Here is a 23,578-nt window from a genome sequence, read left to right on the forward strand (position 1 = left end):
CGCGAAACCAATCCCCTCTCCCTACCTCGCCGCCGCTGGTCCACAGAGCAGGGAAGGTTGGGGACCTTGCTCTAGAACAGGGGTAGTCAACCTTGGCTCTTTTATGACTCGTGGACTTCAATTCCCAGAATTCCTGAGCATGGCTCAGCTTGGAAACCTCTCCCTTTTCCCTCAGTATGGCTGGCTCAGGAATTCTAGGAGTTGAAGTCCACGAGTCATAAAAGAGCCAAGGTTGACTACCCCTGTTCTAGAAGATAGACAATAATAAACCGTACATCTTCAGAATCTGCTTCTTCTGTCCTTTGTGCTCCAGTGTTAGCTCTGGAGCATCTGCTTTTCTGATCTGGATGATCTGCTTGTTTGAATTTCTGCCTGAAAGCCACCACACTGTACCCCAATCACCCTTGAATACAAGTATCCTGCGTTCAAGTGTGTGGAGAAGCCATTCAGTCACTGCCAGCAGATTCTTTTGGTGATTATAGATACTTCCTATGGCTTGACCCCTGAGCAAGACGACAAATTGCATAAAGACAGGTCAAGCAGAACTTTAATTGCAGACAAAGTAGAGCATGGTGAGTACAAACTCATCTTCTGAGATTTGAAAGCCCCCCCCCCCCCCCCAAAAAAAGGTTGCCCTTCAAGGGCAAAGCCATGGTTTAAAATAGCATGTAAGAATTGGCGGAGACCGTGCAACAAATCCAAGTTGATCCTAATTGTCTACTTAAAAATTTATGGGGGGGGGGCAATTTTCCAACAAGAGATCAATTTAGTCTCAGAATATCAAATGGTTGCACTTTGTTAACAGTGTATTTTTGCTTCCCTGCTTCCCAGCATTGTCATGTTTCATTAGCATGACACTTGGATCCAATTCATGTTGCATAGCTTTGTTCAAAGACACAACGGTGCTAGCAAGAGTTGAAACCAATGGCTGCAGGCGCCTTTGGAGAGCAGTTCTCCACTCTCCAGATTGTCATTGCGTGTTCATTTACTTGCTTTGATAAAGTCTGGTTTTTAACCACTAAGTTACCTCACTGTAACTTTCCTGTTTTGTTGTTGTTGTTGTTGTTGTTGCCCGTAGAATAAGCAGGTGGCACTTGAGTGAAGTGAACAATTTCCACAGCCTTCTGTGGTTCACACTTATTTAGGGATAGATTCATGATGTGGAATCTTTCCCACCATTGTGTATTCCTGAAGGGACTTGCCAACATTTTTTGCCATTTTTGTAGTCTCCTATTGCAGGAGTCCCCAACTTTAGCAGCTTGTGGACTTCAGCTCCTGGCTGAGAAATTCTAGAAGTTGAAGTTAAAGTTGCCACAGTTGGGGATGCCTGTTATTGGGCAAGAAAAGCTGATCAATCTTTTAGCTTGGAGTGTTAAAATTGCAAGGCCTCCTGTAGGTCTTAATTTGGGCAATTGCTCAGTGGACTCTGTGCCATTTCAAGCACAATTTTCATGTTTATAGTTGAATCACTTCTTTCCACGTAAAACGCATGGGCATTCTTAACGCAAAGTATGTTCGAATTGGGATCAAATTATATTCAGATATTAGTGCTATGCAGCCAAGTCATCATTTCCACAGTCAGTACTGCTGGTTTTGCCTTGGGAAAAAAAAATAATCTATTCTGTATACTAATAAAAATATTTGCTTTAAATTATAGCATGGGAATTTTTTTAAAAAAAAACAAAATCAGTGGCTGTTAATTTTTTTTCATACCTATCTAAGAACTTCAGTTGTGCATGAAAAATGAAGAAGGGTGTCTGGAACACTAGGTTTTTTTTAAAAAAAAATTCAATTTTTTTTTGGTTTTTCCTATGCATGGATGTTCATTTTAAATTGTATTGGAGGATGTTTGTGGTTTCATGCGTTCAGATATTTTTTATCAATTTTGAAATAAACAGTTTAGTGCCTAATTTCTACCTTTTCGAAGAATTGTGAGAATATTTTATTCATTTATTTGTTTGTATATTTATTTGTTGCATGTAAGAAGACCTGGTTGCTCAGATCCATAAAAGATTAGTTGAGTATTCTGACTTAGATTGTGTTAAGTTTGCGGATGACAATGCAGAGGATGTATTTTATTGACTATTTCCATCAAAGCCGTTGGCAATTTAATACCATGGAAGGGCCCATAGAGAATGCTTTTATCATATCTGGAACAACTGTTACTTATAGGTCGCTTTAAGCAAAGTTCAGGCATATATTTCTCAAAACAAAATCAGCTTCCACAGAGGATCAATCTACCCCATTCTTTCTCAACCTGGTTTGATGTTAGTTGTATTCAATGAGCAATGTGGCCTCAACATATCTGAAGAATACCATTTGGAGGAAAGCTGAATCCTATTCTATTAAGCTAGGGGCGAAAAAAACCCACTCTGTTTGGAGGTAACATGTAAATGACATTTGACATGGGAATGTACACAAGATATGAAAAACGTGTTGTATCTGACATGGAATAAATTACAGATACTCCTCAACTTATGATTGGTCCTTAACAATGAAGTTACAGCCGACCTCCCCAGAGCTACTTATGACCTGTTTTCAGGGTTATAATGGCCACACACACATCCTTTGTATCACATGGTTGCATTTTGGGTGCTTGGCAACTTTAGGGCCATGATCACAATTTGCAACCTTTTTGTTTTGTTTTTTGCCAGCCTTTATTTCTGGTTTCCAGCCCAAAAAAAAAAAAGCGCCCATTCAGGGGAAAAAACCCCCTATTTGCTTAATGACCGTTGCATTTGTTTAATCGTAAAAATGGGTCGTAGCTTCAAATCCAGTCATGGGATGCCTCAACTTAACACCCACAATGACTTACAACCATACTTCTGGGCTCTGTTAAGGTTGAAGACTACCAGTATTGCATTCCAGAGGCCCTGCTGAAACCTTCAAGTCAGCCGCTGATTCGGGAGAACGAAATCCCACAACACTTTCAGTTGTTTGTTTATATTTCACACTTCTGAGCTGCCCACCTCTCTCTCTCAAAAAGGGACTTGTTCCAAGTTGCAGGTCAAGCCCAATCTCTAGGCCAGGGGTAGGCAACCTTGGCTCTTTTATGACTGGTGGACTTCAACTCCCAGAATTCTTCAGCCAGCATGGCTCAGCTTGGAAACGTCTCACTCTCCCCTCAGCATGGCTGGCTCAGGAATTCTGGGAGTTGAAGTCCACGAGTCATAAAACAGCCAAGGGTGCCTACCCCTGGACTAGGGCAAGGCTGTGCACATAGGCACCTCTCTATGGAGATTCCCAGACATCCAACCAGTCATAGTTGTTTTCAAAAGGCAATTGGACTTCCTTTCTTTTTCCTTGAAGACATTTCGCTCCTCATCCAGGAAGCTTCTTCAGTTCCGACTGAATGGTGGAGAACGGAAGTATTTATGCTCCTTGCAGTCATCCGGTCCTTAGCACTCTCTCTGAGAATCGTTGAGGCCACTTGGAGGTTTATCCGTGCCCTGGGGCTCACCTGAATAGCGCAAATGGGGGTGGGATGTTCTGGAACTACTGAAAAGATTGTTGTAAATAGGTAGGTAGGTATTGAGAGAGGGCGGCTCAATTTTAACATAAGACGGCCTCTTTGATCTCTCTTTCAAACTAATCGTCTTCTCTGTCCAGAAAGAGGGGTCAAAGAGCCCATGTACAATAAGATTGATACAGAGCGGGAGGGACACCACCTATCTCCTGTTTACAACACTGTCCTTTCAGCAGTTCCAACAAGGTTCCACACCCATTTGCGCTATTCAGGTGAGCCCGAGGGCACAGATAAACCTCCAAGTGGCCTCAACGATTCTCAGAGAGAGTGCTAAGGACCGGATGACTGCAAGGAACATAAATACTTCCGTTCTCCACCATTCAGTCGGAACTGAAGAAGCTTGGATGAGGACCGAAACGTCTTCAAGGAAAAATAAAGGAAGTCCAGTTGCCTTTTGAAAAAGCACTTTGGGGACCTTCCCACCTCTCCCTCGCCACCATGGGCTTCCTGAGCTGCATAATCCATCGCTCCAAATTTTCCAAAGAGCATCTCTCTTTAACTGCCATCCCTGATGACCCATTCTAGTATGTCCCGCTCCCTTGCCTGCCCCCAGATCTTTCAAGTGTCTTCTCTCCAGTGCTTCTGCTACTGTTACGTATCTTCCACTCGGCCAACAATTTCGTTTCTTTCCCGCCCCCCACTTCTATGTTCGACATTTGTGCTCAGAAGAAAACAGCTATATTTTGTTTCATGCAACGAGCAGAAACAGCTTCGTTGTATTTTGCGCATAATCCAAAACACCAAAGCAGCCAGGGGCTGTGTGAAATCAACTATCCCAATTTTTTGGGACCGAGCAATGTTGACATCCCTAGGCTTGATCACTTGAAGCTAGATGTTTGGGATTGCCTTAAGCAACTAAATGCAGATAGTCCTTGACTTAACAACCGTTCATTTAGCAACAGTTCAAAGTCAGAGCAAAGCTGAAAAAAGTGACTTGCAGTCGATCCTCTCACGAATGTTGCAGGGTCCCCACGATCACGTGATCAAAATTTGAGCAGTTGGCATGGATTTACAACAATTACAGTGTGCTGTGGTCCTGTAATCGCCATTTGCATCCTTCCCAGCCAGTTTCTGACAAACAAGGCAATGGAGGAGGCCATATTTGTTTAACTATCCTTTGATTCACTAAGCAACTACAATCATTTGCTTAATAACCATTGTGTCTATGGAGATTCTCAGTCATCCAGGTCATGGTTGTCCCAAAGGTGCTTTTTCAAGAGGCAACTGGACTTTCAATTAACCAGCGGAACAACCTGCCTCCAGAAGCGGTGAATGCTCCAACACTGGAAGTTTTTAAGAAGAAACTGGACAGCCATTTGTCCAAAATGGTATAGGGTTACCTGCCAGAGCAGGATGTTGGACTAGATGACCTCCAGGGTCCCTTCCAACTTTATTATTATTATTATTGGTTTTTCTTTGAAGACATTTCACTTCTCATCCAAGAAGCTTCCTCAGCTCAGAACTGAAGAAGCTTCTTAGATGAGAAGCGAAACATCTTCAAAGAAAAACAAAGTCCAGTTGCCTCTTGAAAAAGCATCTTTGAGATAACCACCGCTGCAAAAAATATAAAAATTGGGTGTGACTCAACGACCGCTTTGCTTAGCAACAAAAATTCTGATCCCAGTTGCGGTCATAAGTCAAGGACTACCTGTATTGGAGTAAAAAGGTGGACTTCAAATTGTCATTCCCCCACTTGGATCAGTCTTCAAAATCACCCGTATTGGAAGCTGCATTACCATGAATGTGCTGGGATTGTAAAATTGCCCGCATAATATAAATTTTCCGGCCGTACAAATCAAATAGGCCGCTTCTATTCTGCTGTCGTTGTCTTAGAAGACTCTTCCAGAGTCCCTGCAGCAGCCTGCAGCGTGAAGGCCGCAATGGCGATCTGCCTCTTGACTTCCTTCCAAGCTTTGTGTGGATCTGTCCTGCTGCCGATATCAAAAAGAGCATCGTAGATCCCTGGGAAGGACATGCCTGCGTATTTGTTGCGACTGCTTGGAGCGAAAACGATGTGTCTGTAGAGCAAGAAGACAGAGGCAAAAATAATAATAATAATAATTAGCAAAGTTGCACAAACTGAGCCAAAATGAAAAAGCTTCTTGGAGGGGAAACGAAAGGTTTTCAAGGAAAAAAAACCCCCAAGAAAAGTCCAATTGCCTTTTGAAAAGCACCTTTGGGACGTTGTGCCAGATAATAATCTTAACTCTAAATGTCAGGCTTTTAAAAAGTGCCTTCTGCGAAAGCTTGCAGAGCGTAAGAAAACAACAGGACAGCCTTAAAAACAGATCCTTAACAAAACAGCCTGAAATCAAAAGATTTTTTAAAAAAACAAAAAATAACTTCACCTTATATAACAAACAGAACAATATACAGTAGCTGTTTTCTGAAGCTGCATCAGCAAGAATTTCACAAAGGGAAATGTCCACCAGTGGTGGGATTCAACCGGTTTGCACCACTTCGGCAGAACCGGTAGCTAATTTTTTGTTGCCCAGGCCCAGAATGGACTTCCGGAAGTGGGATCCACACAGAGAACCGGTTGTTCACATATTTGAATCCCACCACTGCTTATACCTCACAGGAGGGACTATATTTTATTGAAGCTGTGATGGCACAGTGGTTAGAATGCAGTATTGCAAGCTAACTCTGCCCACAGCCAGGAGTTTGATTCTGACCGACTCAAGGTTGACTCAGCCTTCCATCCGTCCAGGGTCGGTAAACTTAGGACCTAAATTAATGGGGGCAATAAACCGCTTAGAGAGGGCTGTAAAGCATTATGAAGTGGTATATAAGTCTTAGTCCTATTGCTATTGTTTTGCCAACTGAATGTGGAATATCCACCTTTGTTTCACTACTTCTTCTTCTACTAAGAAAATCCATTATCTTCCAAGTGCAAATGTTCTGGGCAGGTTGACTTTTGAATACAACTATTTGTTGAACAACTGTTCGAAATTACAACAGCACTGAAAAAAAATGACTTATGACCAGTTCTCACATTAGGACCGTGGCAGCTTCCCCACAATCATGTGATTAAAATTTCGACATTTGGTTACCGGCGTGTTCGCTATTTGAGCCATGGTGGCGCAGTGGTTAGAATGCAGCACTGCAGGCTAATTCTGCCCACTGCCTGGAGTTCGATCCTGACCGGCTCGCTGTTGACTCAGCCTTCCATCCTTCCAAGATCAGTAAAATGAGGACCCAGCTTGTTGCGGACGATATGGTGACTTTGTAAACTGCTTAGAGAGGTCTGTAAAGTACTATGAAGTGACATATAATTCTAAGTGCTGTTGCTATTTGCAACCTAGCCAGCCAGCTTCTGACAAGCAATGTCAATGGGGAAGCCAATGTCCATGGGGAAGCTTAATGACCTCATAATTCACTAAACAACTAAAGTGACCCATTTAACAACCATGAGGAAAAAATGATTGCAACATGGGGCGCAGTTCACTTAACAACCACCTAGCTTAGCAATAGAAACTCACAATTGTCTCAATTGAGGACAACCTAGACACAGGGGAAAAAAAGTCAAGAGTTGCTAAGCCATACTTGGCCAAAAGGTCTTACTGTACTCAGATGCTTTACCTGTAGAATGGTCTGCCTGGCAAACCAAGAGGATCAATGAAAGCTCTCTCTAGAAACATCAGCTGATCATTCATGCTCCGTACAGCAATGGGACTGTAAAAGATACAAGGCAGAGGAAAGTATCAGGGGACAGAATACAGGAGACAGAATAACAGAATTGGAAGGGACATTTGAGGTCTTCTAGTCCAACCCCCTGCTCAGGCAAGAAACCCTATACCATTTCAGACAAATGGCTGTCCAGTCTCTTCTTAAGAACTTCCAGTGTTGGAGCATTCACCACTTCTGGAGGCAGGTTGTTCCACTGGTTAATTGTTCTAACTGTCAGGAAATTTCTCCTTAGTTCTAGGTTGCTTCTCTCTTTGGTTAGTTTCCATCCGTTGGTTCTTGTCCTGACTTCAGGCGCTTTGGAAAATAGCTTGACTCCCTCTTCTTTAGTGTTTCTCAGCCTTGACAACTTTAAGATGGGGTGGACTTCAACTCCCAGAATTCCCTAGTCACCCATGAATTCTGGGAGTTGAAAGTCTATTACACAGTGCTGAAGCACTGTGATGTGTAAGCAAAGCTTTCTCCTAAACTTGAAGGAATAAATGATTATCCATAACACCTATAAAGCTGCATTAACTTTTCCAGAAATATTAAACTTACTTATTCATGTCAAGCTGGAAAAGCCTGCGGTGAAAATCTGTTGCTACAGCTGCAAAATGATTCACGGCAGAAAAAAGGGCATCTACGAACAGAAGAGTTGCAACAAGAGTTTAAATGAGATAGAGAAAGATGGTCTCGCGCCGCTTCTGGAATTCATTTTTAACACCATCAAACTAGCTCTGTTTTGGGTCACATGACCAAGAAGGAAGAGGGAAAGGGGCTCAGGATGGAGGAGCTGGCACTGTATTGAGCCCCCTGCCCAACAGCCTTTCCTATAGGAATGTACGGGCTGGGTTGGGGGGGATATTTTTCTGGATTTTTTCCCCCTCAGCAACCTTGGCATCACATTTCCTTTGCCAAACATAGGAACTAATTAAATGGCATTTAAAAATCTTTCAGATTCTATTATTCTGTGGACTCTCTATGTGTTAAATACAATAACAGATGGTTGGCAGAGGGATTTGAAGATTAGAATAACGTTTGGGTTAACCTACTGACTACTTTCTTTACATATGTGTGTGTGAGAGAGAGAATAGAATAGAATAGAATAGAATAGAATAGAATAGAATAGAATAGAATAGAATAGAATAGAATAGAATAGAATAGAGAATGGGAATAGAATAGAATAGAATAGAATAGAATAGAATAGAATAGAGAATAGAGAATGGGAATAGAATAGAATAGAATAGAATAGAATAGAATAGAATAGAGAATGGGAATAGAATAGAATAGAATAGAATAGAATAGAATAGAGAATGGGAATAGAATAGAGAATGGGAATGGAATAGAATAGAAATAGAATAGAATAGAATAGAATAGAATAGAATAGAATAGAATAGAATAGAATAGAATAGAATAGAATTGAGAATGGGAATAGAATAGAATAGAATAGAATAGAATAGAATAGAATAGAATAGAATAGAATAGAATAGAATAGAATAGAGAATGGGAATAGAATAGAGAATGGGAATAGAATAGAGAATGGGAATAGAATAGAATAGAACAGAATAGAATAGAATAGAATAGAATAGAATAGAATAGAATAGAATAGAATAGAATAGAATAGAATAGAGAATGGGAATAGAATAGAATAGAATAGAATAGAATAGAATAGAATAGAATAGAATAGAGAATGGGAATAGAATAGAATAGAATAGAATAGAACATATATGTATAAAATATGATTAGATGTTGGATCAATTTGCTTATTAGATAGATTTCCACATCTGGAATATTTGTTTATTTTATACAGCATTTTTGATAATTATGGATGGGAAAGTTTATAACTATTTGTAGACCCATCATATCAGGGGAAGAGAACCTATTAGTTTATTTATTTATTTATTTTTCAGCATGCAGCTGGGGTGGATTCTTTATGTTTAATATTAGATTTATATGACATTTTGGGGTTTTTTTTCTTTTTCCTTTTTTTGTACACAAGATTTTTTTTTCTTTTCGCTACCAGTGTTTGTTTTTCTGTTGTTGTTCTTTTTGTTTTGTGTTTTATTTTTGTTGATCAAAGAAAATATGTTTTTAAAAAAAAGATTCTATGATTTTATCCTTGGTGGACCGAATGATAGTCGATAAAAAGCTCAAGCATAAATTTATGGATTCCGAGTTACGTTCAAGAGAAGCCTCACCAAATGAAACTTCGTACTTGTCAAGTTCTGCTTTGTGTTTGTTGGCCTGATCATAGATTTCGTTGGCATAGACTCTCAAAGCTTCTGCATAATCCTGACAATGGAAAGGAAGGACTGGGGAATCAGAAAGCTCATAGACCAAGCCTGCCCGTATTTGAGCCACAGTCAGCTGCTTCCGGAAAGAGGGATCGTAAAACCGCTTGACCAGTTCAAAAGTCTCATAGGTAGTGTGGTAGACTGGATAATTACTGTATTTGTCCGTTTTCTGTAAAAAAAAAAAGAAAGTTAAATGAGTCAGCAGAATGAAGTCCATATTCACCTACAAAAGTTTCAAATTTCCATCCAGACATCTCTTCAAAACCAAGAGGTAGGTCCTCAGATAGATAATAATAATAATAATAATAATGATAAAGTTGGAAGGGACCTTGGAGGTCATCTAGTCCAACCTCCTGCTCAGGCAGGAAACCCTATACCATTTCGGACAAATGGCTGTCCAGTCTCTTCTTAAAAACTTCCAGTGTTGGAGCATTCACCATTTCTGGAGGCAGGTTGTTCCACTGGTTAGCTGTTCTAACTGTCAGGAAGTTTCTCCTTAGTTCTAGGTTGCTTCTCTCTTTGGTTAGTTTCCACCCATTGCTTCTTGTCCTGCCTTCAGGCGCTTTGGAGAATAGCCTGACTCCCTCTTCTGATGTTGGAAATGTAAACATAAGTCAGGTACTTATTATCATGTATGGTGGACATGTGTTAAAGCAAAGAGGTACTGGGAAAAAAATACATACTTGGCTAGAAAAGATGTTGGGAAAAGATGTAGATTTTAAACCTGAACTTTTTTTAATTAGGTATTATACTGCTATTTCTTTAGCGACCATTTAAAGTTACAGTGGCCATGAAAAATGTGACAATTGTTGCAATGTTCCACAGTAATTTCATATATACATTTAATAAAATGTATATATGTATATATACTCTAGAAAGAGTACAGAGAAGAGCAACAAAGATGATCAGGGGACAGGAGGCTAAAATATATGAAGAATGGTTGCTGGAATTGGGTATGTCTAGTTTAATGAAGAGAAGGACGAGGGGGGACATGATAGCAGTCTTCCAATATCTCAGGGGCTGCCCCAAAGAAGAGGGAGTCAAGCTATTCTCCAAAGCGCCTGAAGGATGGAAAGTAATCAAGGAGAGAAGCAACCTAGAACTAAGGAGGAATTTCCTGACAGTTAGAACAATTAACCAGTGGAACAACCTGCCTCCAGAAGTGGTGAATGCTCCAACACTGGAAGTTTTTAAGAAGAGACTGGACAGCCATTTGTCTGAAATGGTATAGGGTTTCCTGCCTGAGCAGGGGGTTGGACTAGATGACCTTCAAGATCCCTTCCAACTTAATGATAACAAAAAATAAGAAAAAAAGATAAACAAAGTATATATTTGATTTTACATGTGATAACAGCGGCAACTATCATATTTGCACAATATTGGAAAAAGGAAGAAATACCATCAGAGGAAGAAATAATTAAAAAACTATTAGAATGTGCGGAAATGGACAGACTTACTATGAGGTTGAAAGAAAAAGAAGAAACAGAATACTATCAGACTTGGGACTTGTTTTTATCAATGGCTGGAGAAAAGAATAAAGGATTAGGAATTAAATTTGTATTAGTGAATGATACACTCAGACAACACATTGTTGAATAAGTACTATTGAATTGTATGGAAAAAATTAATAAAAATTTTACAAACAAAAAAAACAACCAAGAGGTAAGTCCACAGCATCCCAAATAGTCAGGACAAGGCGCTTATCTTTACATTAATTTTACTTCAATTTAAAACATCCAGGGTGATTTATACCGCTTGTGGAATTATGGCATTATGCAAGGGATACAAATGACATGATTTGTCCAACTTATGACATTTGTAGAAGGACCTTCTACAAAAGGTGTAGATCACTGTGATGAAGTACACTCATAGAAATTGACAGTTGGGAGCGATGGATATTAGATTAAGGCAAGGTTTCGCTGTACTTTAGATCAACTTAGCTCTGATGAAGCCATTTTTAGAGGCTCTGCAGAATGTAAAACTGAGTTTAATTACTTTGCAGAGCCTCTTGGCTGTTTCTTCAACTTTTCAAAAATAAAGGCGTCATCAAGTCAGACTCAGTCTTGCTATTTGCTATGGATGTGTAAAACCACCAATGAAATAATGCCACCTTGCAAGATGGGATTGGCCTGTACAGAAGAAGGAGCTTGCTACGAATCCTGTCAATCAAGGAATTTTGACTGGAAGGCTGTAGGAGAAGAGTCTTTTCCACTGTGGTACCCGCCCTTTGGAACATCTTGCCACCAGAATGGAGACCCATGCCCACCCTTCTAGCCTTCTGGAAGGGCTTTAAAACCTGACGCTGCCAGCTGATTCGGGATCCTGACGGGGGTACCCTATGCTGCAGGTGGTTGATGGAGTAAGAGAGAAGACCATGTTTCCTTCCCATCTAGGAGCTCTACTGGCACAGTGGTTGGAATGCAGGCAAACTCTGCCTACAGTCTGGAGTTCGACTCGGGCTCAACGTTGACCGAGGACCCAGATTGCTGGGGACAATATGCTGACTCTGTAAACCACTTAGAGAGTGCTGTAAAGCACTATGTGGCAGTATATAAGTCTAAGACCAATTGCTGTTTTAGTCTCTATTTAATTTTTATTAATTTTAACTATTTTTATATTGCCCAGAGTTGCTCCAACAGTCTGATTGGTGGCAAGTAATTTAATACATAAATTAATAATGTTTAATAAATAAATGTTAGAAAAGTGTCTTCTCCTGCTCCAACATCTACATGGTCCTGACTCCATTTGCCTTAGAAGAGTCCTAAAGCTTTGGCTGTTCTACCAAGCTCTGGGGCAGAGTGATTTATAACCCCCTTTTTGGTGACTGTTTTAGAACACAGAATAACAGAGTTGGAAGGGACCTTGGAGATCTTCTAGTCCAACCACATGCTCAAGCAGGAGACCCTTTACCATTCCAGTCAAATGGGTGTCCAATCTTTTCTTGAAAACCTCCAGTGATGGAGCACCTACATCTTCTGAAGGGAAGCTGTTCCACTCATTAATTGTTCTCACTGTCAGGAAATTTCTCCTTAGTTCTAGGTTTTATGGAATCCTTCTTCCCCAATGTGGTTTGACACGCTTCCTTCTTTATAGTACTACATTTCTGTTTTTAATCTCTACTCCCTGTTTATCACTTAAGAGTTGCTTCAGTGATTCAAGCAGCTAAGAAATAGATTCACCGATAAATATATAAATATATCGACTGCTCTTGAGTGACAGCTTCCAAACAAGCAGTTCGGCTTACCCGGTTTTTAGTGTAGCGGACTCTGCCAGATGCAATTCCTAGTCTTTGAAAGAAAACTTCAAAATCACTGCCTGATCCAAGCTTGTTGATCCTGGCCAGATAGGAGAAGGAAGGGAAGAATTCAAAATTCAATCTTCTTGTAATATTTGGCACTTTTATATTGGGGATAAAAAGAATGGATCTTTGCTGATTGGTTAAGTAGCGTGGTGGTGTTCCCAAGATGGTGGTGTGCATTTAAAAAAAAATTGGTAGTTACACTGTGCCAGTAAGAAACTTGGAGCATAGGTGGTGACATTGTTCTTTGGAACTGAAGTCACTCACTTTGCCCCCTAACTCCAAATTAGAAAAAAAAATAGACCAATCTGAGGAAGCAACCTGATTTTAGGTCTTAAAGCTTAAAGCATTCCTTTTCCCTCTTAAAACTCTTCAAATAAAAAAAAGGGGGGGGGACAGGAGAAGGTATTCTGAATTTCCCACTTCTCACAAGCGAACCATATCATAAGACTAACTGAAGCTCAACAAATTTCTCTAACTTTGGATTCCTGCCCAGCTCAACCCCAAAAGATCCCTGTGACCCAGCTATCGAATTGGAAAAGTCCTGGTGCACTGCCTGAGTTCAGTACTGGGGAACAATATAAGGGGAGGCTTCACGTAAAATTCAGATTAACACACTACAGTTGCTATATTTGCACAGCAGGAGGTATTTTAACAAATGAACCATTTTAGAGCAGTGGTTCTCAACCTTTTTAATGCCGCAACCCCCAACCGGTCGTAAGTCGAGGACTAAACCAGTTGTAAGTCGAGGACTAAACCGGTCGTAAGTCGAGGACTACCCAACCGGTCGTAAGTCGAGGACTTTCCCTGCCCGGGAGTGCCGCGCATGCGTGGTTCCGCCCCCTGCGCCGGCCGAGGTGTAGCTGGCAAGCGGCAGAGACGGAGCAGGCCGACCACCAGCTGGCCCAGCCCAAGGGAGGTAAGGCACCCGCCGGAAAAGGGGAAAAAAATGGCGGACAGCCTTGCTTGGCGACCCCCGTGAAATGGTCGATCGACCCCAAATGGGGTCGCGACCCATAGGTTGAGAACCGCTGATTTTAGAGCTTAATGTGATTACCTAGTCCAGGGATAGGCAACCCTGGCTTTTATAACACCGTGCTCTGATGCAACTCCATTAGGGTCCTAGCCTAGTGTGTTGCAAGATCCTGGTCAATGTGAGAATAGAAGCACACTGCTTTTACAGTTATGCAGCAGATATAAAAGCTATAGTAGTTCTCCCATATGTGCAAAGGTCCCCAGGGCAGGCATGCAAATAAAATGTAGACAACAAGAGCATAACTTACCTGGGTCGCTGATTATTTTCGCTGGAAGGATCCTTCTCAAGCCAACTCTCATAGAGAGATTTTCCTTCATATCCTTCATCAGGACTCGGGACCTGTGGAGGAAATGGAACTTGATCTATCATCCATACTGTTACTTCTTTAAGCATTTTAAATGCTCTAGATTCAAGCTGGTTGATTCGTTAGCTGGTTTGAAGGTTTACCCAGCACAATCAAGACATTCTTCTGGGTTACAAACTTAACAGTAAGTTGATATAACAAGAAGTGTTATCAAAAGCAACAGCCAAAAATAAAGCAGGTGCTTCTACTACACGCTATAGTTTTTATTGTGTGTCCTTGACTATATGTGCTTTCCACAAACTAATATTGGAACCTCTGTGCATTGAGCCCTGTGTGGTGCAGTGGTCAAAGTGCAGTATTGCAGGCAAACTCTGCCCACAGCCTGGAGTTCGATCCTGACTGCCTCAAGGCTGACTCAGCCTTTCATCCTTCTGAGGTCAGTAAAATGAGGACCCAGATTGTTGGGGGCAATAGGCTGACATTGTAAACCACCCAGTGAGTGCTGTGTAAAGTGCTATGGGGTGGTATATAAGCCTAAATGCTATTGCTATAAAAATGATGTTACCATACAGTGGGCATAGCCAACATTTGTAGTTTGTTTTTGCTTAAGATTGGGATGATGGAGGAGGAGGAGGAGGAGGAGGAGGAGGACGACGACGACGACGACAACAACAACAACAACAACGACAACGACTGTGGCCTCTTTGGTGCTTTCTGATCTTGGCTATTTTCTTGCAGATCTTTCATGACCCATGTAGGGAACATCATCAGTGCCAGAAGAGAAGGGGGTTTGTGGAGAGGAGGATGGGGGGGGCAACGTGAACTGGCCTTCCTCTACTTGCCCTGCCTGAGTTTAATTTCCTCTGCATCCCAGAATAACCAAACACTCTGGATGTTGGTTCTTCTGAACCATCGAGGAACATCTGGAATTGGTGGTGCTTTCGTTCCTGCTTCGAAACAAAACAAAATATTTTCCCCATTGTTGTGCGTTGTCCAACCGTACCTCTTTTGTCAAATTATACACCAGTTGGTTCAGAAGAGGAGTGCAGTCAACCCTCAAAGTGTAGTTGCCTGCAACACAAACACGGAAATGGTTTTGAATCAATGTTAACAGTTCCCTCTCAAAAAATACCCTTTTTTTGTTGGGAAAAAAAAATCAAATTGAAACATAGCCTCCGTTACATCAAACTGAATTTGTTTAGGGAAGCAAACCGTCTCTCCTTCTTGCACTCCAGGGAATTTTCCCCCCTCTTGGGATGAATCAAGGCATAAGGTTTCTGACAGCTAGCATGTAAACAGAAGGATACTTACACACATATCACGCACAACCATACAACAACTCCTAGGAGACTGTGTAATTGACATCCCTTGGCAAAAGAAAAAAGAAAAGAAAAGCAAAACACCGGCATCTCCTCTATTCTAAACCAACCCACAATATTATTTCTGCACTTGGATAACTGGAATGTAGTACCGTGCACACATAGCTGTGGAATACAACCTAAAAATTCAATGAGAGCTCTAAATAAAGGTGATTCCTTATGGACTGAATTGTTATGCCTCTTTTTGAAGATTTTGCTGTGCAGGCTCTGAGGTTTTGCTTGATAAAAAAAAAAGTACAGGAAAACCGGAAGTTGCCTTTCAGCTTTACGTTTTTATTCAGCTGAACAAAGACGGGCTCCTCTAAAAGAGAGAAGCCCCAAATGACAAGCAATCCTTGTATTTATTCTTTCTGATTACATAAGCAATCCACCCAGCAAAGCTGACACACATACGATGAAGATTTCACCCAGTAAATCTGGCACACTGTAGATAAGAAAGCAGAAAGAGCTAAAAATGTTCCCTTTTGGGTGTTTCCCTAAAGACATCGTATGTTCCCAGGTGGGTTAGGACATTGGGTGTTTTCCTTGCTGTCCTTTCATGACCCTGCATCCAGGACTCTGCAAAGTGCCCAAAGACAGAGGGGCCATCTGCACATATTCACAATTGATACTTCCTATGCTGTCTCCTAATTCCAGGTCAATAATTTCAGTGCAGGTGGTCCTCGAGTTATGCAGACTGCCCATAATGGAGACTGCCCATTACAGTGATTAGTCATGATGATCGTAATCATAAGTCATAAGCGGTGGTTTGGTACGTATCTCAGTTGTTAAGCAAACCAAAGGTTGACTGTTGGCCCAGTATTGCTGGCATGCGATTGTAGGACACTGCAAATGGCCATGCATGGAGCTTAGTTGCCATTTGCCTAAAGTGTGGTCACATGGGGAACACTGACTGTCAGAAATCTGAATCCAGTAACCCCCAGAAATCTGAATCATTAGTAACCCCCAATAGGTTCATTGGAAATGTGAAAGGTTGCTAACCAACCGATTGTAAGTCGAGGACTACCTGTACAGTAACCATTATTCTATGTAAGTTTGTAATGCCATTATCATCATCATCATCATCATCATCATCATCAAACAATAGTAATTATAATAGCAATAGCATGAGCAATAGCATTTAGACTTGTATACAGCTTCACAGTGCTTTACAGCCCTCTCTAAGCGGTTTATAAAGTCAGCATATTGCCTCCCCCAACAATCTGGGTCTCATTTTACCAACCCTGGAAGGATGGAAGGCTGAGTCAACCTTGAGCCGGTCAGGATTGAACTGCTGGCAGTATGAGCAGAGTTAGCCTGCAGTGCTACAATCTAACCACTGCGCCACCATGGCTCTAATAACACTAGTCAAGGAGAGAACCAACCTAAATTAAGCTGAATTTTCCTGATAGTTAGCACAATTAATCAGTGGAATGGCTTGCCTCCTGAAGTTGTGGGTGCTTCATCATTGGAGGTTTTTAAGAAGAGACTGGACAGTCATTTGTCTGGAATGGTATAGGGTTTCCTGCTTGAGCAAGGGGTTGGATTAGAAGACCTCCAAGGTCTTCTAACTCTGTTATTCTGTTAACATCAGTGATGTTGATCAATCATGTTGGAGTTCAGAAGTTAAGTAGGACCTCACTTGGTTAGCATCTGGATGGGAAACTACAAATCCAGGGACTGGAGCACAGATGAAAAATTTAAAAAATAAATCCAGAAAGAAGGCACAGCTTCCCTACTAATGCCAAGAAAACTGCATGGATGTGTGAACAAGTCTACAAAATCACCAAACATCAGGCTCAACATGAAGGAGACTGTATTTGAACAGCTAATAATAATAATCTGTTTTTAAAATGAGCATCTGTTGCTAGGTAGATGCTCAATTGACTGCGCTAAAAATGAATTTTCCATTTTTTAAAATCTGTTTTATATCTGCTAACCCTCATGCTGCTGGAAGAGAAATTATTCCAATTTTATTTCTTCTTCCCCAAAGAGAAGGGCATTTCAGGGGAAAAAACCCTGTCACAAATTAGGGCAGGATTCATATGCTTACCTTACTTAAAGGTGGCTGAGGGATAGATGTTGGCAATCTGTCTTTCATTGTAGCTTCCCACTTAATCACCGTGTCAACGCTGCTAACACTGGATGTTCTTGCTTTGACAATATATAATGAGGCAGCCGCTCTCTGCATAAGCTGTGTGGTATTTTTAGAGTTAAATTAGATGGGATGGGCGGAGAAAGAATGCGTGTGGGGATTAATTAAGATAAGGAATACCCAGGCTACAGAAACTGAAGGGAACCTTTGCCCTTCAAACTGATTGGAGAACGTGATTTATGACTGCAAAATAAGGGAGGGAAATATGCTGGCAAAATATGTGCTCAGGGGAGGGGAATTCAGATCTTGGCATCCCTCCATGCTGTGCCAGACACTCTGTTACATAATTAAAGACTTTTTAGGAAAACAATGCCTGGAAGTTCTTTGAAGTGTTTCATTAGTCGGAACCATGACACACCGGTTACTTAATTAAATTCAAGGGGACTTCTCCCTGGGGCTCTGTGTACATTAGGATGTGGGCACAGCCAGCAGGGCTGCAAAAGATGGAGAGATGCTTATTAGAAAATAAATATGGAAAGAGAATCTGCCTAAGAATGAGGCAGTCTCCATCTATGTATAGTCTCAATGTCTATCAGGCACGAAAGAGCAAGACCACACATTAAGTTTCAATTAAACTGGTTTATTGCTCATGTTTATATACAGGAATCTAGTTAACTAATGGTTAGCACTATCTGGGCACTAGATAAGGCTTAATGGTGGCGCAGTGGTTAGAATGCAGTATTGCAGGCTACTTCTGCTGACTCCCGGCTGCCAGCCGTTTGGCAGTTTGAGCCTCACCAGCTCAAGGTCGACTCAGCCTTCCATCCTTCCAAGGTCGGTAAAATGAGGACCCAGATTGTTGGGGGCAATATGCTGACTCTGTAAAACTACTTAGAGAGGGCTGTAAAGTACTGTGAAGTGGTATATAAGTCTAAGTGCTATTGCTATTAAAGAGGGGTTGGACTAAGTCCATTTGCGTCTATGTAGTGACTCTAGGCTGATTCCTCGTTTGACTCCACCCCCAAGGCTCTGCCACTTCTCCTCCTACAATGTCTCAGAGTATGAAGGGTGTCCTTCAAACCAGCCTTGATTCCTGGTGACAAATGAATATGCCCACATCCTTTTCTCCCCCCCCCCCCCCGCGCCAAACAAAAGAATTTTTTTTTAAAAAATGGTTTGCCACTGCTTTTCTTCAAGTCTAATCTACAGACCGCCTCCAATCCTGTTTGCAATAGCTTCCTAGTCCAAGCTAGGATTGTGTGTATGATCTGGTTTAAAATGACATAGAATAGAATTACTAAATAATCTGTAGCTTGTTTTATGGGAAGCTTAAAAGGCAAACTACATTTTGTTCCCGTGGCTAAACTGATTACCACTGTGGCTACTCAAACTCATAATTTGATTGTAGGTTTGGATCCTATATGGGTATGTTGCATCCATCTCTTAATACAAGATTGGAAAACTATGACTCTCAAGATATTGCTATAAAGAAAATTCTCCTTTGAGTTGAGTCCAATTTTTCCTAACTTTTTAAACACATCCATGCCATTTTCCTGGATGGTATAGAAACGGTTTAACCTTCTTCCAGAATATTTTTCAACCTTATGGCCTAGACCACAGGCCCACAATTTCTTGGTCATCTCCCAGCCAAGTCCTAGCCAGGTCGAATCCTACTCAAGTTTTACAAGATTGCTCAAGGTTGATTAAGTATACTAAAGGATATTCACCTTCAATGGAAGAATCAGTGTTGATGTAAGCCACAGCCCTTGCCTGAAGAAGTTTGCTGTTTTCCTGCCATTGGAAAAAGAAAAATAATGAACTGTGTTATGCCTATTACTATCGATCATGAATAGCATATAAATCGAAAGTGGGGAACTGGAAACTTTCCAAAAGTTGCTGAACTATAATTCCCAGAAGCTCCCATTGCCACAGCCAATGGAAGCCGGGACTTCATCATTATCTGTGTGGTCAAGCATTCTTCACCCCTGATGTACCAATCATGCTGCACTCTGGTGGCACAGTGGTTAGAATGCAGTATTGCAGGCTAACTCTGCCCACAGTCCAGAGTTCGATCCCAGAGAATGACAGACAATGAGATGGCTGGATGGAGTCACTGAAGCAGTACGCGTGAGCTTAAATGGACTCCAAAAGATGGTAGAGGACAGGACGGCCTGGAGGAACATTGTCCATGGGGTCGCGATGGGTCAGACACGACTTCGCAACTAACAACAACACATTGACTTTGTTGGATGTTGGAAGCCACCTGGGAAGGTCACAAATGGCAATCGCATAATCCTGGGATGCTGCAACCATCGCAAATACACGCCATTGATCAAGCATCCCAATTTTGATCATGTGATCAAGGGGATGCTGCAACAGTTGGGTGAGAACCAGTCATAAGACACTTTTTTTCAGGGGTTATAGGTCAAGGACTACCTGTGCATAAATCACACCATTTTAAAATCCTTCACTCACCTCTGCCCACTCTGTGGAGCCTAATAATCCAAATTCTTCTGCATCCCAGCTGGCAAAAATGATTGTTCTTCTTGGCCTCCAACCTACGCAAGAAAAAATTGAGATTACAGGGAAACCTTAATTCTTTACCTGCTGATGGCTGAAGATGCAAACCTATCAATGTCTACGGACGAATAAGCTTGCGTTAGTTTAAAAATGAAGCCAACAAATCCCTTTTAGCATGACCAAGGAGGTTTAAGCTGCTCAGTAGAAACATCTAGTGTGCCTTCCTTTATCTTTGGAAGAGGATTTTGTTTTATGTAGAGATAGGGGTCAGGTAAAGGTCGTGAGCAGCAAACTGCCCCTCCAAAGCCTGCATGCCTCTTCTCTCTACATGATCTCATCCGTTCACATTGCCATGGTAATGTGGGAAACTACCCCAGGCTGATACATGACCTCACCTGGCTCCTATGATATCAGCTAGCTTACACCAACAGGATGTTGCAGAAAACTACTCCCTGGCTGGGGCCTCCTAGCTGGTATATTCTTAAGGATTGGCAAGGGGTTTCACCAATAAAAATGTTGTTGCTATGCTGATGCCATGTTACTTTATGCTACTTGGAATACCTGTATAAAAGCAATAAACACTGCGAAGGCAGTCAGACATCTTTGCACCCTGCAATGACTGGTCACTGATTCCATCAGTTTTATTTGTTAGTTTTATTTAACCGGCTACACTTATTGAGCAAAGGGTCAAGGTGGCTTAGAATCCACTTCAAATGCATGTTGACATTTAAATCCCAGCGCATCCCCTCTCTGCATGGGGGTTCCCAATTTTTCCATCTACTAATCTTACCTTTCTCCATCATCTTGCCAAAGCTGCGGGCAACCTCTTGAAGGACAGCAGCTCCTGTGGTGGGGTCAATCCCCCCAAAGACCCAGGAATCTCTGTGGCCTCCAAAAATGACATGCCTATCTAAGAAAAGGAAGCATAAGAACAGTACATTTCCATAAAATTCAGAACAAACTTGTTAGATTTCTCTTTTCTATTTCAGAAATGGATGCAAAGGAGGTGGGGTAGCCTGGCAGATGTCTTTGAGGTCCGATAGCCATGGCTTGAGATATTCAGTAGTGTTGACAGAAGAATCAGCACAACGACAAACAGTAGGGGTAAAAGTGAGTCTCCTTGGAAGATTCCTCTCTTCCATTCTAGCAAAAGCAATAGCACTTAGACTTATAGTGCTTCACAGTATAGCATTATAAATCTTCTCTAAGTGCTATAACAATAGCACTTATATACCACCCCATAATGCTTTACAGCCCTTTCTAAGTGGTTTACAGAGTCAGCATATTGCCCCCCCAACAATCTGGGTCCTCGTTTTACCGACCTCAGAAGGATGGAAGGCTGAGCCAACCTTGAGCAGGTGGGAATCGAACCCCTGGCAGTCAGCAGAATTAGCCTACAATACTGCATTCTAACCATTAACCACTGTGCCACCACGGCTCTATCGCCACTGACCAGCTATCGTGTCTTCCACTGTGCCATCAATTTTTGCTCAAAGCTTCTGATGTTTCTACTGACTCCTGTATTTCTTGATATTGTTTTAAATTCCTACTCCCTCCTCAGAACTTAGGCATCAACATTTTGAAGTGGAAACCAACCAAGAAGATACTATATAACCATTAAAACAGAATTAATATGACTGGGAAAGCAATAATTCCAATACCTCCCCAAAAACAAACAATCAGGGATATATAGTCCTTCTTATGCCATCCACTGTAATTGTTGCCTTCCTTAAACACCTGCTCATTTTGGTTTCCTGCTACCCAAAACCTGTCCATTCTTGTTTTAAATAAAGCAATCAACATTCAAAGCTCACCAGGTTCCACTGTTCCTTTGATGCTTCCGATCACATTATATATCCGTGTAATTTGACTGGAGCTATGAACGTGCATCTTAACTTTTCTGCAATAAAAGAAAAGAGAGAGAAAAAGATTTGGCGACAGAGTAGTAAGGTCAATCATAGCAGGAGTACCTTAAAGCATTCACAAGTTGTATTTTTGCAAAAGGACTCAATCCTGCTACAGGTGAAGTCAATCATTTGTTTGCGGCTGGGCAGAAGCATGTTCAAATGGATCCCTGGATTGAATCTTCAGTTATTTCTGGCTTCATTCAATGATCAACTTCTAGAAACAAATATCTAATCTTGGTCATAACCAAATCCTGGCTGCATGTTTATCCAGAAAAATGACTAGTGATTCCAGAAGACGACAATGAGAAGGTTGGAAAGCTGAAGAAACAATACATTATTTTTTTTGCAGCTACACCCATCCTTTCTAACAAGTGCCAGATACTAAGGTGGCCCACTGTGGTGGAATGTAGTCTTGATTCCCATTAGGGAGGGGCTGAATTCCAGAGGAGCAAGAGACAGAAAAGTTTAGATAGTTGATGAAGGAGAAAGAGAGTGAAGACAGCTCCTGCCTAGTAATTCTCAGAGTATATTTTTTATTGATACAAGTGTTTTAGTTTGGCAAGATTTCTGTCTATAGGTGAAGAACACCTATAAATGAGGAACGATAAAGGAAATTGCTTTGGAGTACTTCAGATATTTCTTGGTTTTAGAGCCTGACACTCTCACATTATAGATTTTCCCACAATCGTTAAAGATTGAATTGTTCCCAAGAGCCTAAAGAAACAGAGAAACTGGTAAAGTATCGTAAATTATTTGTATCTTATTGTATTTTATTTTTTTGAGGGGGGGACTGTTCTGATCATTTCCTTATGGATGTTTTATTGTATTACAAATATGTTGTTGTGCCCATTTGAGAGTCCTGTTGTTTGCAGCAGGGACAAATTGAACGAATAGGTAATAAATATGAGAGCATATGTTTCTTCCTTCAGTTATGGCCACATTTATTTCAATTTACATCATTGGGTTGATTTCTGCTCTATTTCTTCCATAGGCTATGTTGTAAAATAATCAGTATATATACAGTATTTCTCTCTTGTGCAAAGACCATTTCTTTCTATGCTTCTCCTTGTAATTGATTGATTGTTATTGACTCTGTGCCATCTACTGTAGAAACTACAGACTCTTATCAACCACAAAGATTTTCTCCATGGTGATTATGCTTAACCTGGTCCTTCAGGTCTTCCAACGATGCACTCATTGCCACACAAGAGTAGGTTGTCTCTTACTCTTTCTTTCCACCTTTCCCAGCATTAGAGCCTTCTCCAGAGAGTTAGTTATTTCCATAATATATCCAATGTGCCTCAAGTCAGAAGTCAGCAGGAGGAGGAGGAGGAGGAGGAGGAGGAGGAGGAGGAGGAGGAGAAGGAGAAGGAGAAGAAGAAGAAGAAGAAGAAGAAGAAGAAGAAGAAGAAGAAGAAGAAGAAGAAGAAGAAGAAGAAGAAGAAGAAGAAGAAGAAGAAGAAGAAAAGAAGAAGAAGAAGAAGAAGAAGAAGAAGAAGAAGAAGAAGAAGAAGAAGAAGAAGAAGAAGAAGAAGAAGAAGAAGAAGAAGAAGAAGAAGAAGAAGAAGAAG

The 23,578-nt window shown here is 41.2% G+C and overlaps 1 protein-coding gene across 1 annotated transcript in view; it reads right to left on the reverse strand.

The window, feature by feature from the left end:
* Positions 1–5,299: 5,299 nt before the first annotated feature.
* LOC107295568 (N-acetylated-alpha-linked acidic dipeptidase 2) overlaps positions 5,300–23,578 on the reverse strand; it is a 50,049-nt gene continuing 31,770 nt past the window's right edge. Inside the window, exons 9-19 of the mRNA XM_015824880.1 lie at positions 21,915–22,000; positions 20,891–21,010; positions 20,056–20,138; positions 19,308–19,371; positions 15,131–15,198; positions 14,071–14,162; positions 12,734–12,824; positions 9,394–9,658; positions 7,754–7,835; positions 7,109–7,201; positions 5,300–5,544 (exon numbers count right to left, since the gene is read on the reverse strand). Of these exons, the coding sequence (XP_015680366.1) occupies positions 5,337–5,544; positions 7,109–7,201; positions 7,754–7,835; positions 9,394–9,658; positions 12,734–12,824; positions 14,071–14,162; positions 15,131–15,198; positions 19,308–19,371; positions 20,056–20,138; positions 20,891–21,010; positions 21,915–22,000 (1,252 nt within the window). The 3' untranslated portion in view covers positions 5,300–5,336. The remainder of the gene's footprint in view (positions 5,545–7,108; positions 7,202–7,753; positions 7,836–9,393; positions 9,659–12,733; positions 12,825–14,070; positions 14,163–15,130; positions 15,199–19,307; positions 19,372–20,055; positions 20,139–20,890; positions 21,011–21,914; positions 22,001–23,578) is intronic.

The sequence above is a fragment of the Protobothrops mucrosquamatus genome, unplaced genomic scaffold (assembly GCF_001527695.2).
Source record: "Protobothrops mucrosquamatus isolate PMUCROS unplaced genomic scaffold, P.Mucros_1.0 scaffold2405, whole genome shotgun sequence".
Classification (NCBI taxonomy): Eukaryota; Metazoa; Chordata; class Lepidosauria; order Squamata; family Viperidae; genus Protobothrops; species Protobothrops mucrosquamatus.